This window comes from Thalia democratica, chromosome 3 (assembly GCF_965202585.1).
Source record: "Thalia democratica chromosome 3, ktThaDemo2.hap1.1, whole genome shotgun sequence".
Taxonomy (NCBI): domain Eukaryota; kingdom Metazoa; phylum Chordata; class Thaliacea; order Salpida; family Salpidae; genus Thalia; species Thalia democratica.
In genome coordinates, this window is record NC_139167.1 from 61,621,568 (window position 1) to 61,641,948 (window position 20,381).

At 27.2% G+C, this 20,381-nt stretch overlaps 1 protein-coding gene across 6 annotated transcripts in view; it reads right to left on the reverse strand.

The window, feature by feature from the left end:
• LOC145831331 (fibroblast growth factor receptor-like) overlaps nt 1-20,381 on the reverse strand; it is a 58,369-nt gene that overhangs the window by 12,481 nt on the left and 25,507 nt on the right. For 5 of the 6 annotated variants that reach the window (XM_082938547.1, XM_082938551.1, XM_082938548.1 and 2 more), the window contains 4 exons: nt 16,709-16,850; nt 14,559-14,705; nt 8,323-8,500; nt 4,427-4,545 (listed from right to left, as the gene is read on the reverse strand). In XM_082938547.1, the coding sequence (XP_082794673.1) occupies nt 4,427-4,545; nt 8,323-8,500; nt 14,559-14,705; nt 16,709-16,850 (586 nt within the window). Of the gene's footprint in view, nt 1-4,426; nt 4,546-8,322; nt 8,501-14,558; nt 14,706-16,708; nt 16,851-18,584; nt 18,727-20,381 lie in introns of all 6 variants that reach the window. The other variant, XM_082938550.1, reaches the window with a different exon arrangement.

Consider the following 20,381-nt stretch of genomic DNA (forward strand, 5'->3'; position numbering starts at 1 on the left):
ATTGTGTAACCGTTTTGTTATTTGTTTTCACGTACTAACAGTCTGATAAAACAAAACAAACAATTGAAGGCAAATGTTGACCGCAGGACACTCTTAAAAGAAGGGCAGTTTTTTGTTGAAAACAAGAAAAAAAATGGCCTTCCTGTTTGAAGGGTGGTGGAAAAAGGTCAAGGGTTTTCGTCAAGTTTGTTGTATGCAAATTCGCAGATATACTTATATATGTGTTATGACGTCATAAAACATGCACATCTGGAAGTGACCCTAGAAGTTCTAAACCTTAATTTAATAGGTTCGTACTTTATACTCTTTTGCAAAAATAAATGACAAAACGTAAATATGTGCTTTCAAAATTGCAACACTGATAAACTAATTTTGAATTAGGTGTATTGTAAACTAATTTGATATGAGTTGATGTCAAAACAAATATGTTGACCTTTCCCTGACACCTTTCAAAAAAGGTCAAGCACGTTTGCGTGTGTGTTTGTATGCAAATTTCAAGTGTATAGTATTATGACGTAACTGTATATAATAATCATCCAAAAAGAATTGTAAAATGACTTTGAAAAATACCTGTTTGGTTTTAATGAAACTAGGTGTATTTGGAAATTAAAAACTTATATCCAATTTTAAGAAATTTCAACTTGGTTTCCGAGAAAAAAAATATATTTTTGCTGTAACTGCTGAAAGAAAAATTCTTGCGTTCAAACAACAATTTTAGCACGATGGTTTACGTACATGATAGCTACAAAGACAACATGCATATCTATATAAACTGAATTATGCGGATTAGCTTTTTGTTTACACTACCAAGCCCGAAAGTTTGAAACTTGTTGGGTTAAATTAACTTCCGCTTCACAAGTGGGCGATGGTTAAAAACACAAAAAAATAGTGATTTTTATTTGGGTGAAGGTTTATGCGCTGACAACAGTTTTCTTCACTTCCTTTGTGTGACTTTTCGTGTCTGGGAATTTTTAAATTGCGATGACCTTAGTGTTAAAAAATTAAAGGATTTTTTATGGGTTTTTAGACCTCCAAACTGGTGCGTTCTTCGAAAAAAATCTAATAACAGAACTTTTATGGTAAGTAGATACACCTAAATGCCATATCTACATATCAATACTAGTTTAATGACATTTATTTTTTCTAAGTATTATTTTAAACTTTTTTATTGTAATCAGATTTGTAGCATTTTATTCAAAAGAACTCAATTGAAATTTCAACACACCAATTAATCCTCATGACAATGTTTTATTTTACTAAGTATACTTTTTATGGCAAAAATACAGCAACACAACTGTTGAACATTTATTTTTTTAAAACTTATTATTCACTCCAAATATTGGTAAAATATTGTGTTAAGCAAACAAAATAAATGATTTAAGCTCATTCATCCTAATTTACTATAATCTATTGTGCACACTCGTACTCACAAACAAAACATAAACCAACAAAATCCAAACCCCATTATCAAGCTTTTCGACAAACGCCGAAACTTTATTCAAACGTAGCGGAAACGGCTAATTCAACCGACAATTGCACAATGAAAGTAGGGCACAACTCAGTAGGAGGTCACCGAGCACAATGCCGCGTAGGAGGTGATTTCTGTAGTAGATTTCCAAATTTGCATTGTAGTATTCGACACAATGGTTGCCCATTGCAGCGAAGATTAAAGTTTTGTTTGTTGAGAACGTCGCGTAAGCTTCGGTTTAATACACAATGCAAAGTTTAATGGTGCGACAATGAAAGTTTGTAGTTGTGATAAAAATTTCTGTTTGCTTGGAAGAGTTCGTTGCGAACTCGGAAAAAGTTACATTTTGAACTGTAATCTATGTGATTTGATACTTTCTTTATTTATTGTGGGTGAAATCAAATACAATGTGTTGTTGTTGTTTGGTCTAAGTACATGCTTAAATTGACAAAAAACATGTAAGTTTTATGGATTTACAGAATTTATTGTATGTTATCTTTAATGGATAAAACTATAAAGATATACCATGTAAGTTTATTTATGTTTTTAATTTTAAGTTTATTTATGTTTTTAATTTTGTTTTGAACAACTTTCAAACATTTTATTTTTTAATTCATAAAACAACTTAAAAATCAAAAACGAACAAAACTTCAATCTAGAAAATGATATTTTGTAAGAAACTACCCAATAATACTCAAGACAGGCGAAATTCCACCGTGTTTACACGAAAAACAAATATTTAAACTTTACACTTTAATACTGAGCGCGCGTGAAGTTGTTAGAAAACCTCAAAAATTTATCATCAATTATATCAGTGGAAACAAACTGTTAAGCGAAATCAGTAGTTAGCAAATTACGAGGTCTGTAATCACGTTAAAATAAAACAAATCTTACATAACGCCTCCATAATGTTAAAATGAGTTCCTAGAAAGTTATGTAGTTTAAAAATTCAACTTTTTTACGTAGAAACAGTTAGTGGCGTCAATGACGGGGAGTAATTTTAAAAATTTACTGTTTTTTATTTATTGCTTTCATTTGAGTGCTATTAAAATCGCTGAGCTATAACGACGTTGATTAATTGAAAACAGTTTTTTTTTATGTTTTTTTTTTGAATTTTTAAACTTTGACCAGCTTTCTTAAATTTTTTCAAACCAAAATTATTTATTGACATCCAATTACGACACTTAAAACAGTTTACCTATCATTTCTGTGATATTTCGCATATTTAAACTTTGACCAATTCATCCTCGAATTTATTTATCAACATCGAATTACTTTAACTATGACGTCATAATAGCCGGTAAATTGAGCGTGAAAAGCGGAAACGAATATTTTTGTGGTTTGCAAAAAATAAAGTGGCCTTTTATTTATTGTTTTATTGAAGGTTTTTGAAAAGGGCGAGTTTTTTTTTTGCACGGGTTGTTTAGAAACAATGGGGTTAGTTTGTTTGTACTTGAATTAAATTATTTGTCTGAAAGTTTTTTGGGTAGTAAAACTTTTACGAATGATATCAAGTTTATTTGTTTTCAGATCAGATAACTCCTGTAAAAAAGCTTTATTTATTAAAAGATTTTTTACAACTTTACAAACCCTTATCTAAATATTGTTAATAAAAAATATATGTGCGTAAATACAAAAATGATTAAAATGTGTCTAACACTTTCCTCACATAGCATATATATATGAACTTAGAACAAATAAAGTAAAAAACAAAATATTTTATCACAAATCTTTTTACATACTTCCCAACTATAATCAGATTATGAGTTTTAAACGGTCTAATTTGAGATTTTAGGATTTTTAAAGGTAGCAAAACACTTTATAATAACGTCTACAGAATTTATATTAAAGTCTGGAAACATAAAAACAAATACATCAGCTTCACATTACAACAACTTTTATGGTTTAAATTTTTTAAATGACAATCGAAACATTTATTACATGGAAAGTTTAAACAGTCCATAGGTAAAAATACAATCTTCTAAATCAATTTAACATTTGGCATAACCTACTAAACTTTATTTTTTTACAATTTATTTCGTTCTTAACAAACTTTTAAATAAAAATTTTTGTTTAAACTAAAAAACGCTTCCTAATTTGCATGACGTAATCTTAACTAACGCCTGAATAATGACACTTTACCTTTTCTTATACTTTCTTTGTTACTTTAAAACATTCCAAGTTTGACCAATTAGTGTCATAAAGGACCCAATTGTCTACTTCAATGTTAACTGTGTCATTATTTCCGTTTGATTGAACAGACACCTAATTATATTTTACAAAAAACAAAGCACTTGAAATAAATACAAGCGTATCAGTAGGAAAAATATAATTGTTGCTTCGCTGCGAAGAACTACATTTTAACTTATTTTACTTACTCAACCATGTTTTTACAATAAAAAGCATAAATTTAATTTGTATTTTCTTTGAAACAATGTATATTTAATAATATATAAGACTTAATAAGTTCTAATTAACGCAGTTCTATACTGTTTTGAAAGCTTGTGTAAACTTCTTCATTGTTAAGTGTCAAGAAAAACACTTAACAGATTCTTTATTGTCTAGTCTTTTCTTTCTTTATAACTTGAAACAAAAACAATCTAAACAATTGGCGGTAGGAAGACCTAATTGTGTTGTCGCAGAGTTTTTTAAACTCATTATTCTGTTAAATAGATTTTAAAAAAGCCTATTGAGTGTGTATAAACACTACTTACTAATTTATCATTGTCAAAAGTAAGTACCTTTTGAAAAATACTTGGAGTAAACATATCTATGTGTTCCATAAAAATTTTACTACATATGGAATTTACTAACAAATTATTTTAAAACAAAATTTACTTTTATAATTTCAGTTTTAAAGTTAAGTAGGTTTTTACAACAAAAAAAACTTCCTAATTGTATAAAACTTTTACTACACAAACTTTCAAATACAAATTATTTTTATATGAAACAACAAACTTTTAAGCATCTTAACGGCGCCGGTAACTTTTTCGTTTTTACCATCCCTGTTCAGACAAATAGCAGCTCTGTACACTTGACCGAAGAACCCCTCATCTATTCGTTCGTGCAAGAAGATACTGTTGTGGAGAGCGTTTATATCAAATTCTTTATAATATAACAAAGTATTAATGAATTAAAATTGCATTTTTCACTTTAAAATATATTATATTTGATAAATTTGGTTACAATAATAACATAACCTAGTAGCAAAACAAAATATAAACTACTTTACTTTCTTTATGATTTTTCAAATAATAAAGTGTAATAATATAAAGTTAAATAACATTTAAATTAGAATTGGCTCTCAAAAAGCCATCAGTAGTAAGTTCAAAATTAGATAGTTTTTATTAACTTCAGAGCAAATTCATTTATTTAACTCAATTTGGAGACACTTTAAAAACACTTTGAAAGTTATTTGCGATTTTTTATATAAAAAGAAACTTTCAAGTACAGCTACTTGAGCAAAAATTTCAAAGTAACTTTGAATTTTATAACTTTTAAGTTAAAGAACTTTATTTATGAATAAGTTAGCTTTTTTTTAGTTATGTAGAATTTTCTTAAGTTTGTTAAAAACTAACTATTTTGTTACTGAATAACTTTAATAATGATAGTTAAAATCAGTATTAATACTTTTTAACTATTCGTGGGCATTAATTGTTAATTTTTTGCATTTTCTTTTCAAAACCTATACTAACGACATTTTGAACAGTTATTGCACTAAAAAACAACGAAGATATTTTAATAGGTAAATTGCAATGAGTAGTTTTTACTAATAGAGTTAAACAATTTTTATCTATTTTAATGAACTGGAAAACTACTTTTAAGTATCTCAATACTTGTATTTGGATATCAGATACTTATATGCCACTCAAATTATCATTAATGAACAAGTGCTGACAAAACTATATTCAAATTTTATTATATTGCTGAGTTTATCAGTTTAAACTGATTACACAGAGTATTATCAACTAATAAGCTATACTAATAAAATTGCTGTACAGTTTGAAATTGTAACTCAACTTTAAAGTAGGCTAAGAACCAAAATATAATTTACTAGGTTACTTAGCTCACTTATTCGCATATATTCATTTATTTATGTAACATAACATTATGAATAATAATTGATGAGTAAAATGCCAAGAAAATAAAACTAATAGTCAAACTTAAAAAGTTTTTTTATTTATGTTTAGGATATGTACATAACTCCTTTTGAAAAAACAATTTATATATCTACAATGTAGACAAGAGATTTTTTAAAGATTTTTAACAACTAATTTGTAAACTTTTTATGATTTTATTATATAAATTTAGCATACCATCAAATAACTTTTATGAGCTAGTTTTTTACGACAAAATCAGGCTGTTATTAACTTAGATATAACAAAAGGATAATACTTTATAATAAACCCGGTTTTTCAACGTGAACTCAACAGTTTTTGTTTTAACATTGAACAGGGGTTGTTTTGATAGCTGTTATACCAACAACTTTTACCAAGCACTCTTAATCATTTCCACATCTAATAAGTTAAAACATCAATATTTTATAATACTTCCTATACATTTATTACCATGCAAAAAATCACACTGAGTTTTGTTTCTTACATAACTTTTAATTTAACTCAAACTTAATTACTCTTATAACGTTTGACTTGAATTAAAACAGTGCAAACTTACTTTTTTTTTTATTGTAAACGATTCAAATTATTAGAAAGTTTACCAGACTTTTTCTATTTTGGTAAAATTAGGGATATCACAATAAATTTGTTAACAAATTAGAATAATAACTTTCCGCCTCCTTATCTAATAAGTACGTTTATTTCTATTTGTTATTACTAACTAATATATAATCCTTTAAGCTTTCTAGCAAAAAATTTTAAATAATTTGTTTAACAGCCATCTATAGAACTTACAGTGTTTACCAAATTTTCAATTCGGATTTTCTAGTTATAAGACTTAGTTGATATAATTATACCCAACTAAACAAATTTAAAAAATTTAAAATTTTGAGTTTTCCAAAAATATTTTTAACCTCAATAGATTAATCCCCTACCAACTACAACGGTTGTTTTCATAACCTACTTAATACTTCCAACTACATGTGGGGTTATGCAAACTATAACTCATCACAATTACCCAGCAAAAATCACTTCACAGTGACGTCACAATTGATCGGGTTCGCGCACGCGCTTGTAATTAATAGTTAGCAGAGCATACACTTATTATTTCCGCTCTGCCCTGCAGATTAACTGATTAGCTGATTGTTTGAACAGCACACTCGCGCTTACTCGAGGTCGTTGACCCCTGACGCCATGTTGTTTTAATTAGAGTTTGTTGACCTTTTGATTTGTGTGAGTTTGTTGGGGTCTAGTTTATTGATTTGCATTTTTTTTTGTAACAAAAAGTGTTGCATCATACTCTAATTTTCAATGTCCAAGCTTGATATCATTAAATAACTTCCTTAAAAACTCATCGAAAAAACTTTTTTTTTAGATTTAGGTTAAACTACTCACTCTTCTTAAAGACTTCTTAGTATTTTAATCTTAAGGACCTATTAAACACCTATATTTAAAAATACCAACATAAATAAAAACTCCTTTTCTTTTCATAAGTACTGAGCTTTATTTATCACTCTATTAAAAGGAATAAAAGAAAAATGTTTGACATTTGAAATTACTTTAGTAGGGCGTCACTTACATTATAAATAGAAAAAGCTCGTAAATATTTTCATGTTTTAGATTTGTAAAACGTTTTTCAGAAATATTCATGACTCTCGATAATTGTTGTATTAATTAAATTCAAAATACAAACTTTTACTGGCGAAAAATTCTTAGTATACTTATAATTTAATAAAATACTCCTTAGAAAGGACACAAAATATGTCATTGAAATTTTAATTTGAATTCAAGGCGTCATTTCAACTATTAATAGTAAATTCTTGCATGCTTCTTTTAAGTGCTTTTATTTTGACGTATCTTACAGGCGCCAACGGTATTTATTACGAATTTAAATATTATACCCGTGTCAGCGTTTTAATACGATATCCAATTTCTAAACAGTAAGACTTTTTATGTCAGCAAAAAAATTATGCTATAGTTAATAGTATAAACCGATATTGTACTACTAATGAAAAATTTTCTGTGAGCAAATATAGAAGCTTGACCTTTTCGAACAAAGTTTAAGTTATGAAAGGAATTTTCTAATTTGTAATAAGCAAGATTTAACACGTCATTGTAAATTAAATAATTCTAACTTTATGTTCTTTAAATTTTTATTATTAAAAAAGTACATACTTGTCAAAGAGACCGACTAGTTTTGAAACGACACTAAACAGAAGCAAGGTATTTCTTTTTAGGTCTACTAACAACTAAGATATCATACTTCAATGACTGCTGCTTTATTTATCAATTTAAACAGGTATTAATAAGTTAATTAAAATATTTCAAATTATGATCTAACTTCAACCGTATGTTTTAACTTTTAACAAGCTCATAATAAACTTTGTCTTATCTATTGTCACTTATTAAAGTGCAGCTACTTTTATTATGAATGCCTCCTCTATCATTTTCTATAAAATCAACTTGACATATATAATTTTAAAAAACGAACTTTTTCCTAATTTTCCCAAATTTCCTGATTTGTAATTAACGTATTTAACTCAATACTGTAAATTACAAAATTCTAACTTTATGCTGTTTTACATTCATAAATACTAATAAGGTACTTATCTAACAGTTATATCAACAAATTTTTAAATGTTTCTTAGAAAAACGAACGTAGAAATATGTATTGTATTGTTTACTAACAATTAAGGTACTACTTGAACTATATAATTTCAAAAACTACTGAAAACGAACTTTTTCTTGGAAATCTCCCACTTTTCGTCGAAGGGGACGTTGCAGATGGGCAGGTGTATGTTGGGGGTGCCGCTGAACAGCAGCTTCTGCCACAATTCGTCCCCAAACATCAGCCCCGGCGACTCGATGTGGTCCAGCGCCGGTATGCAGTCTGGGTTCTTGATGGGGGTGAGGCGGGCTGTTGGGAAATATTTTTATATTTGTTTGTTTTATAGCTTATGTAAGTAATAATTATAACTTTTTTTCAATAATAAAAATAATATTATAGGAAGAATACTAATTAGTGTTTTAGTGATAATATTAAAAATAATGTTTTATTACTTACGGATTCTTGATGGGGGTGAGGCGGGCTGTTGGGAATTGTTTAAATTTTTTTATTTATTTGTTTTATAACTTAGGTAAGTTATAATTATAATTTTTTGCGGATTGGACGAGAGATACAACATTCGATATTAAAAATAAGTTTATAGGAGAAATACTAATTAGTGTTTTAGTGATAACATTTAAAATAGTATATAAATCTTATCTTAGTTAAAACTATAGTTTTTTATGGAATTTTTAAGATATACAACTTTCAGTATTAGGAAAAGTTTATATTTTATTATTGTCAGCTAGCAGTTTGCTATAAGCTAAACAAAGTTCAAATTAAATTTAGCTTTTACTATATGATTAGATGACATCTACTTGTCAAAGCTTTAAAAATTAAGCTTATAGTTTTTTGATTTAAAGGAATGTTTGACTTTTATACTAATTAAAACAGTTTTAGTCTAACATAAACATTTATGAATGCTTTTAAGTTTTTTAACTGAACATTAAAAAGCGTGTAATTCTTTGGTATGTAAAAATAACTTACAACGCTTTGATATGGTGGAAATCAAATAATAAATTTACAAACAAAAACAATCTAATTACCTTGAGCTAATTTAATCCCGGTCGACACAAAAAGTACATAAAAACTGCACTGTTACCAAAGGTGAAGTTTTAAACTACAAGAAAAAATACAAAGTTCGTTGACAGACGTATTAAAGTTTACAAGTATTAAACAGATTTGAAAAAAGTTGTCTTTCATGTTAAGACATTGAGACATTAGCAAAAATCCTGTTGAACTTTAAAGAGAGGTATTAATATTTGTAAAGTTCAACGCTGAAGCACGAAATAAAAATTGATGTACTTGAATTATTTTACACGAGTTTCTTGTTGTGGAAACATAAAATACAAAACAGCTTGGGTTTGAGAACGTTTCTGTTGCTATAATATTGTGTTGTGCGTAAAATAAAGCACAGTTGTCTTTATGTTAAAAATAAATAGATACGCTTATTTAACTGTTAAAAGTTCTTTACAAGAGCACATATTCGATTATAAGAGACAGAAAAAATGCTTTGAAAAAATCAAAGAAACTGTATTTTCTAAGTGTTCATAAAAGTAATAGAATTGTAAAAGCGTAAAACATTAGAAAAAACAATATTTTTTAATAAATATAATGTACAACAGTTTAAAAAAAAACTAGAGTCTAAGTGAGAATGAAAATCAAAAAAGGAATTAAATTTATAGTGAATATTTGTATGGTAATTTAACAATTAATTAATGGGTAATTAATGGGTAATTTAACAAACCCAGCAAATAACAAAGTTTACTTCAGATTAAAAGCTAAATAAAAAAGAACGAATTCCGGGGAAATAATTACAAAGTTCACAGGAGAGCGTTGAAACTATTTATTGCGACATTGGATGCGTACATGCGACGAAATTACGTTCCTGGAAAAAATTCACCAGAAACAAACCAACGTAACCCGCACATAACGCGAACATTATCACTTAATTTCACACCGAACTTGCTGTGAATAATCGGAAATATTTTTTAATATGTACGGATATGTGGCAAGGTAGGAAAATATTCAGATGTTGAAATCATGTTTGAACTTATAGAGTAAACGACTTGGTTGGTTTTACTTACTTGCTAAAAGTAAACAGGAAATTAAGCTAGAATATAAGAATTATAATAAAGAAAACTAAGTAAAAAAAATTTAATGTAGATTTACTAAAAGTATACAAGATGTCGTTTCCTAAAACTACTTAAAGATTATAAAACAAAAAAAAACAAAATACTTGAGAATAGTAAATAAGAAAATTTCATAGGATGATACAACATATACGTTTTTAGAATGAAATTTTACAAAAAATAAGAGAAATTGTTCACCATATATAAAAAGAATAGTTTGATAAAGAAAAAGATTGTATACAAACAGAAAAACAAAGATTATTGAAAACAGGAAATTTGAGTTACATAAATAAAACCTTTGTAGAAAATTCCCATGAAAAAAGCTAAAAATAAATGTTTTCAAAAGAAAAGATAAAGGTGTTGCAATAAATAATGGAATTTAATTTCATTGATAAGAATTTCCACCGGAAAAAACAAATACGTGTTTCACATAAGTGGCTTCACCATAGCAACATAAATGTAATTGGGTCATTTATTTTATCTTTGTAGATAACAATAAAACATGTGAAATTACAAAAAATTGCAATACATAATTTCAATACAACATTATTAGCGGTATTTATATATTTATTCAATGTCTACTTACAAATTAAGTTCTATGAACAAAAAAGAAATAATAAATTTAAAAACATGTCAAAAAAAACAACTAAAACAATTGTAAGAATAACTATCAACAAATATTAAGAAAACAATGAACAAATTTACAAATAGTTATAACAAGCATCAACTTATTAGAACTATATATAAATATATATAAACTAATAAACAAAACAAAAAATACAACAACACAAATATGGGTATAGGCACTGCAATAATCAAGAGTATGTACTAATAAAAATGACAAGATATATAAACATTCAGTACAGAAACAATATACATAATATATTAAACATAAAATCATAAAGACTAATTGTGAAGTCTACAAGGCATCAACTTATTATAACTGTAATCATATTTAAGAAACAAGGTATGAAAAATAATAAAAGATAGATATCAATAACATGACAAGATATATAAACAAGCAAAACAAAAATAATAAACAACATAAATAACAACATCAACAAATAGTAAATACAAATGGTTGAGTCTACTAAGCATTAACTTTTAACAAGTATTTATATACATAAAGTATAAACGTATACTTTAGAAAAGAAACAAAATGTAATCTATGTAATAAACAAGCAAAAAATAATAACAATAACAAGATATATATCCAATCGAAACGTAAACAAACAACCTAAAAAATAATAAAAAGTGACAAAATGTTTTGACAATAAATCAAACTACATCCGGGTTTCACTTGTCATCAGTTTGCAGCTGCAAACTGTGACGTCACAGGAAACTACTTTTTCACTTTAGGGTTTTTCCCACGATTGAAAATAAATTACCGTTGACCGGAATTAAAAACGGAAGCAGTTACCCTGAAAACAACGATTAAATTGGGATTTTCCCTAGAAACGAATCGTTGCTAAGCATTATAGTTTGTTGCTAGGTATGATTAAAGTATTAAGGTTTTGCATTAATCTTTTTAGTGTGCAGATTTCCTACTTAAACTAATTAATTAAAGAGATAACTTAAATTAAATTCCCTTTTATTAATTGACATAGCTTCTTTTCTTTCATTTTAATCTTTTAAAAATCAAATTTACTTTTCAAATGTGCATTAATTGAGTATTTGTTTTATTAGAATAAAAATGCATTTGTTGGCTGCAAAAACTACAGACTTCTTGCTTTATCATAATTTAATTAATATTATTATTTTAATTTAAATAATATTAAATAATTAAATATCACAAGAAAACCTTTTTAAACTGTTAACTTAAATAAGGTTTTTTTCTCTGCTAACTCATCACAGAGGTTCCTAAAACAAACTTGATAGTTGTTAAATTTTTACACTTGAACTATTTGAAACCTTTTTAAACGATTAGATTGTGTTATTGAGGAACTATAACCATCTATAATTTTATTATCATACTTTTTTTTTTGCTTTTTCTTATTCTACTTTCATTTTAAAACTGCAATTTGACCCTAAAATACAATAACTAAGCATTTCAATCTATAACTCTTGAAATAAAATATTAAATGAACAACTACAATAAACAACAGACACTGACAACGGAATGATTTTTCATGCGAAATTTTTTATTCAAACAGAAAAAAATAAAAATTAACATCAAAAAACAGAAAATAAAAAGTCTTTGGTTGAAACAGAAATGACAAAAAATGAAATATAAAAACATTTGAATTAAAAAGTTTTTGGAATCTTTTAAAGTTCTTGAATGTTCCAATTGGAAAAAAATCGAATTATTTCAATGATGACGTCACAAACAATCCTCATCACAGTCTGACGTCATAGTTATCCAAGAATGAAAAAATCCCCGGATCTGAATTCATTTCGGCGGGAAATCCGTCAACTCGTTGATTGTGACGTCACACGAGAAATTCCTCTGACGTCGTGGAAGCCTCCGAACTGCGGAACGACGTCATCGATACCGCGTCATGGTTCTTTATGATGTCATTTTGCTTCATAGCCGTTTTCATGAGGAGAATTTTTCTTTCAACTGATTATCGGAAATTTTGAAAAATATATAAATTAGAAAATCAAACAAGATTTATTTTAATTGAAAACTTGTATTTAATCTTAAATTTTATTAATTCAGAGACTAACGAAAAATGTTTAAAAAAAGATAAAATAAAATAAATTTTAGTTAAATACTTTACGACTTGCACAAAACTGATTCACTAACAGAATCAAGAAACACTTGAAGGATGAATAGTAAACACATAAAAATACTCAAAATTTAAGCATAACCTGCAACAAGTTTATCTGTTTTTCTTTAATCATTAAATCTTCAACATTTTTATAAAAGCGTAAAACTTAACCTTTTAATTTTGCATAACATTCAATTTTAATTGTATGATTAAAATTTAACAAACAACAAACTTTTTGTGATTACAAAACAACAATGGACAAACGTAATTGGTATGAGAAATTGAAATTTAATTACAAACTACGCCGGTGTCTTTAATTACCATTTAATTAATCATCTTGTTTAAAAAATTTAAGCCCGCAGTAATTTTGAATAATTGCTGAAAAAACAAAATAATTAGATTAATTAATTCAAGCGTTGTTCTTGAAATCTTTAAATCGAACTTATAATACTTTTTGTATTTTTGACATTGAAGTTAAAAAAGTATAATAACAACTATAAATTCATATATCCAGAATATTACACCACTCATTTGTCTAAGAAGTGGCCTTTTTTATCAAAAAATGTTAAAAATAGATCAAATGAGATCATTGACATTTTAAAAGTTGAAAATTTTCCTGTGATCTTTATTTTAGTAAATAAAACATCAATAATAATGTCTTAATTTAAATTAGTGGTCTTTTTAATATCACGTTAATGAAGTAATTTCTTTTGTGGATAGAAGACTTATTATTAAAAATAAAAAGTTTGATGTTAAATTGAGAAGTGTTAAACTTGCATAAACTTGATAAATTCTAACAAGGTCAACAAGAACAATGCTTTATTGACAAACAATTAAGTAAATTTTTATTGTCTCAGACTACAATGGGATAATTTATTGAATTAAATTATTTCATTAACCAATTTCCCATGAACACATCGAATAATGAGATTTATTAAACTTCTTTTATGTGTACATAAGTTATAAAAGTCTATAATATTAATAAATTATATTTAATGATAAAATAGATATGATCTTAATAAAATAAATCATCATCACAAAAGTTCTTTGATCTTTATTGTTATAATAATATCTCTAATTTAAGTTATAAATATCATATATAACATATATAATGAACAATATATTATACTTATTGACGTAACTTATTATTGAGATACAATATAATGTTTGTATAATCGATTATTTAAACTACATTTAGAATGAGTGTGGCTAATTTTAAGCCAAGCTTTAAAAATAAATATTACGTTATTTTAACATCTCCTTTTTGTATTTGAAGGAATGCTATCATTTTAATTATATTTCTATATACCATTAAGGATTTAAAAAAATTTATAAGTTACATTAAAAAAATTTACTATCTTACTTTTATTTAATTTCTATTTAAGAAAATTCATTGTAAAAGAGCCCTAAAAAAATTAGTTAATTTTCTGTGTATTTTACAACTAGTCAGTTACTCTAGATTTAAACACTTGAAAACGTTAACCAACTACCTAAACCATATGTTTTCTACAAACAAACGAAACTAACGAGTTGCGTTCCTGTGTCTGAGGTGGCAGAACACGGCGTTGAGTATGAGCAAGCCGATGCAGACGGGAACGCCGATCAGTATCAACCAGATGTAGTTTATCTGCAGCCCTCCCTCAATCCCCGGGTTCTGGTTCGGTGGCGGGCGCTCTGTTTGTTTGTTTATTTATTTTAATTCTAGTTATATTTGTTGAATTTTAAACGAACGGGTAAATCTTCATACAGCAGGTCTTAAATCTTTCAGTTAGTGAATTATCTTTTAAAGAGTATTTTGAAAGATTTTTATAAACTTTAAGTTATTTTGAAAATATATATGGGTTTGGATATACCAACTATGTTTACACTTATAATTCTGGGATGTGTTATTTAAAAAATAGGTTTAGATTTAATAAAACTTTTGTTTTTTGAGTTATAAGAAACCCATACTAATTTCTAGCAATTTTAGTTATGTTGACGCAAAAACACTTGAACATTAAATTTTATTGATTAATCGGTTTTTAAACACTTTTTTTTTTGTTTAAATATTAAAAACAGGAAGTGTAAGCTTTTAAAACCATATCACACAACAAAATATTGATGATTCAAACAAAGTTGGTTAGAAATCCTTAAAATTCGACATAAAACTTATCGTTGTATTTGATACAAAATATGTTGGGTTTACACCTAAACAGTTTTCTAATGGCCTTTTAACAGTAAAAATTGTAACTTAAAATTGTAATTTCGATAGCCAAAACAAGACTCAGGGGTAAAATAATGTCTTTATTATTTGATGCTAAACAAAACTTAAATTTGAAAATCTTATGAATCAAAACAAATAGACATTACCAATCGTTTTAGTTTAAAATAAGTAAGTGGGAGTAAAATACTTTTGACTAAATACAAAACATACCAGAGTACAACTGCTTTGTGTTTTTGCAAATTAATCAACTTCGACAATTAATGCAATTTAGAGAGGGTGTGACCAAAAGGTCGTAGCAAAAACAACAATTAGAGTAAAAGGTCAACAATTATGTTGTATAAACGACAAAATTATGTTCTTTAGTGCACTGATACACATTATTTATTGGTGTAATCATGTTTTTATTACAAGGAATTGACTGTTGATCCCAATAAATCATTCCGAGTGTTTAATTTTGTAATTTAGTTGTAAAAATGACAAAACTATGTGTTATGGCTTTATAAAAACACAATAATGTTGTAAAAAGACAAAATTTCCCATTAACGTTATTTAAATGTTGTAAAGTTGTTTTTACACAACTGCTATTATGTTGTTTTCCAATAAATCATTTTGAATTATTTTAACGGCCCTTGTTTAATTGAACTAACCCCTTATAATACAGGAACAAACAACAAGTACAATGTTGCATTTGTCTTAATTAGTGTGTTTAGGCTGGATAATAGCTTCAATTTATCATAAGGTTTTTATGATTACAAATGCTTAGTTTGCTGACAGGTTTTGTCAGACTGTTTCTATAACAAAACCACACTTTAACATTTTCTTGTATTTAACACTTCAGATGATTAATGATTAATTATACTTTGTATCAGTTAGGTACTCTTACAAACTTATTTAAGCATTTTATTTTAAATAAAAAGATTTAAGACTGCTGTATACAAGTTTTAATTAAGAAGAGTTGTAATAATACTTAACAAGTTTTTATAAATAATTTAGTATAAAGCCACCAATCACAAAATGATTAACACCAGAAAATTAATCACCAAAAAAAGTAGATGCAAATTAAGTTAGATGAAATATTTCTACTGAATCAAGAACCACTGAAACTTTTGTGTATCTGATTTTACACTGATGATTTGAACTGCTATAACAACGAGTTCAAAAAGTCAAAGTTTATCTATAACTTTAGCCAATTTAAATAATAATTATTCGATAGAATTATGCTTATAAAGAGTAAAATTTCTTTTAATGTAGCCCTTTATACCAAAGTTTTACTCTGTTTTATTCAAAATGATAAAAAACCTTTAAACTGAAACATAACCTATATTAAATACCTAAAAAATTCCCATAAAACCCATGACCTTAAATGATTCAACTTGCTTATATCTTAAAAAAAATCAAATTTTCTCAGATTTATTTCCAAAAAATTCAATAAGTTATTCAGTTTCAGCGGTTCACAACTCCCTACTGATATTACCTCTGACGTAAACCCTGGCAACTATCTCGTTGGAGCCGATCGAGTTGCCAGCGTTGCAAGCGTACTTGCCCTCATCTTCCATCGTCACGTTGTTCAGTTCCAACTGCTGCAAGTCCTTGTCGGTCGAGTTCAGCCCCGCTTTCTATTGTGACGTAATAAACACCTCGGTTAGTCACATGCATTGTATTATTACACCAGTTTTTATTTAAATTTACACCAATTATTTATTTATTTACACCAACTTATGTTTAGATTTATTTAAAAGGTATCACCAGTAAAAGCTAAGCTATAATAAGTTCAGCACCAATCTAAAAGTTTTGCTAATAAATTTAAATATGCTACAGTAGCTAAGTTCACCAACATAACTATTTAATGCTAAAGCCACCAAGAAAAAGAAGCAAAAATTAATAAGCATAAAACACCAGAAAAAAGTAAAAAAGCGCAGTAAGTAAAAAGGATAAATTGTTAAAATATACTACCACCAAAAAATTGAAGTAAAATTTAAAAATATCTAAAACAATTGTGGGTAAAAGATTTGTTTACTATGAAAAAACTACATTAAGTTATTTCAAATCTCAGTTATTTTTGCCAACAAAACTTTAAACAAAGCAATTTAATAAATTCTCGTGTTATACAACAATTTGCAGATAAAAACAACCGCTGCTTCCGAAAGTTGATAGAAAATTGCGGATATTAAGATAAGAGGAATTTACAAAATGAAATTGCTCGCTTTTTTATACTTTCAAAATGCTGCTTATTAAGTTATACGGGTTTAAGTTTGAAGGAATTTTCAGCTTCTCATGTGTGTATTAAGTATTTTGCGTACTTTAAGAGCATTAACTTTTATTGCTCTTGTGTATTAAGTTCAATACTTAAATATAAGAGCACATCTTGAATATTTTGAGTTTCTTATTTCATTTATTGTAAGACTTTTTTAAATTGCAACAAAAGTTATTTGAGGACAACCATAAAGACTTTAAAAGAACGTTTAAAAATTTTTCATAGTCAAAAGCTTATACTGTTCTTTTTTAACCTTTATATAACCATTTTATGTAAGTTTTTGCAACGCATTGTAAATACACAATTTCAAAAAGGTAACACTAAAGCAGATTAAACTTTGAGACTTCAAACCTTTTTGTGCAAGAAAAAACAGCATTGTTTTCAATAAAACTTTGTGCTTTGCAATTTGAGTTTTCTTTAACAAAACTATAATAAACAGCATTTAAAACAAAGCAAACAATTTTAGTCATGCAAAAAAAAAATTAACATTTTTTCAACATGGTTATTTTAAATTGGATGTTTAATATGAAATTTTGAGATTAAATACTTTAAAAAGTGTAAACAAAGCTTTGTAAAACTTTTGCACGGAATACAAGTAGAAATTTGGGGAAACCAAATTTTTATTTGAGATGAGATTTAGATAAAAAGCACGCTAAGCATTTAAATCCACCAAAAATATTTAAAAACTACAAAAAGCCACCATAAGTTAAAAAACACCACGCTACTTCTACATATATTAGAAAAATTAATTGTTTTTAATGTTAGTTTGCCACCAGTGCTTTCATTTTCTTTTTCTTCTTTTTTCCAACATGCTTCAGTTTTGCTCGACAATTTATCAGGTTTTTCAGAAATATTTACATAAAAACTAAATTAAGAGTTACTTAAAATTAATATAAAACGATCTCGTTAGATAACATGCTTAAAATTTTGCCACCCAATCTTCTCGAAAACTTTTTTATTTATAAAGAAACGCGTGATTAGCCACCGAGTTACTTCTTGAATCTGAGTGTTAATTTATATATGAAAGCCACCATGTTCATCCTAGGAGAGGATTTTCACCAGGATTAGTTTTCAATTTTTGCCACCACATTCGCACCTAACACGGTGATGGTGAAGTAGTGGTCCCGCCTCCCGTTCTTGTTGTGGGCGGTGACCGCGTACAGCCCCGTGTCTTCCAAGGTGGCGTTCACGATCGTCAGGCTCATCATGTCGCGCGTGGGCAGCATCAGGTCGAAGTCCTGTGACGTCATGATCGCGCGTGCACACGTCATAGTTGTTCGAGTGACGTCAGAGTGGGTTATGTGAAAGTTTTGCAAGTGAGTTATTTGTTAAAATTGTCCTTTTTTCAGTAATATAAATACATAAAAATACTAGACTTAAAAAACTCTTACTTTAAAAAATTTTTTAAATAAGTATTCAAAGTCTACTGAAAAATTATTTTGACAAAAAGGTGCAATGTGTGTAAAAATTTTAAGATTGTTTAAATGCTTACTTTGAAATTTTTTAAAGTTAAACATTAAAATGTTATTATAAAATATACAGAATATATAAAAAATTATTTATCTATAAGATTTAAAAACAATCAAAAAACAATTAAATATTTTATAAACATAAATAGTTAACTAACTTTATATATTTAGAGCTTAGTAAACACCACATGAATGGTTATTATTTCTAAAAAGTATAAATATTTTAAATAAAAAATGCATGAACTATTTTAGCTTGCTTTTGGATGACACCCGTTTTCAAATTTAATGAGAGCACCATAAAAAAATTTTAATTTAAATATTTACGTTAAATTTACTATTGAAAATCTATTATACGCGGCATAACAAACACGTATATTTATTTGATTCAAATAAATATATTCAACGAAATTGGCATGCAAACATAACATAAACATTAATGCTTTTTTTTCCATAACTTGCAAAGAAATTTTTTCATTAGATTTAGCTTTTGTAAATTGCAAAAGTTTTTTGTTAATTAGTAAATTAAAACTTTAAATTAAATTGAAACAGAAAATTTCTAATGCAAAAAATCTAGCGATTAATTTGAACTTTGATAAATTAATAAAAACTATTTAACTGCAGGTACAAAACTTGCTTTAAGTTTCAGTAAAAATGTTTTTAGTCTTTTAATTAAATACAATTTTTACAGCATTTTTTGCAATTAAATCTATCTATTTAATTGCAGTTTCATACAAAAGAAATTAAACACTTTGCTTTTATTTGACGATTTTTGCATGCTAAATTTTCAGTTCATTCTTACTGAAACTATGAACAAGTTTGTCAGTAAAAACTCCAGTGTGATAACGAATGATGAATGTGAAACATGAAAACAAGCGACGAGTTTAAGCAATGATATCAACGAAATAAAGCACCAAATTTACATGAAACAATGCAGAAGTAGCAAAGAAATGTTCAATGAAAGTACAAGCTGTATACTGATGTAAAGCTTAAATATAATGTAATAAAAAACATAAAAACGAATGAAACATTCAACAAAATGAAATTGCGTACAATAAATTACAATCAAAATACAAAAAAAATGCACAAAAAACCACACATGAACAAATCTAAATAAAAACAAGCTGTATTAAATATACACCCAGCACACGCATTTAAATATTGGCAGCAACTGCATGTGCACACAGGAAATCTGCCATCAAAGCCGACGAAAAATTGATTGCTTCGTGTTTAAGTTCGGGCGTGAGTCGGCCGCTTTGATGTTTGTTTACGGCGAAAATTCGAGGTGAAAACTTCAAAGGCGAAATTTTTGCTGCCCTAAATCTTCTAAAGAGAAAAATTTCGAAGCGGAAAAAAAGTAAATTGCTTTTAATTACGCCGATTTATCATGCGAAAGTTTTTAAACGTTGGTTGGATAAAAAGTCTTT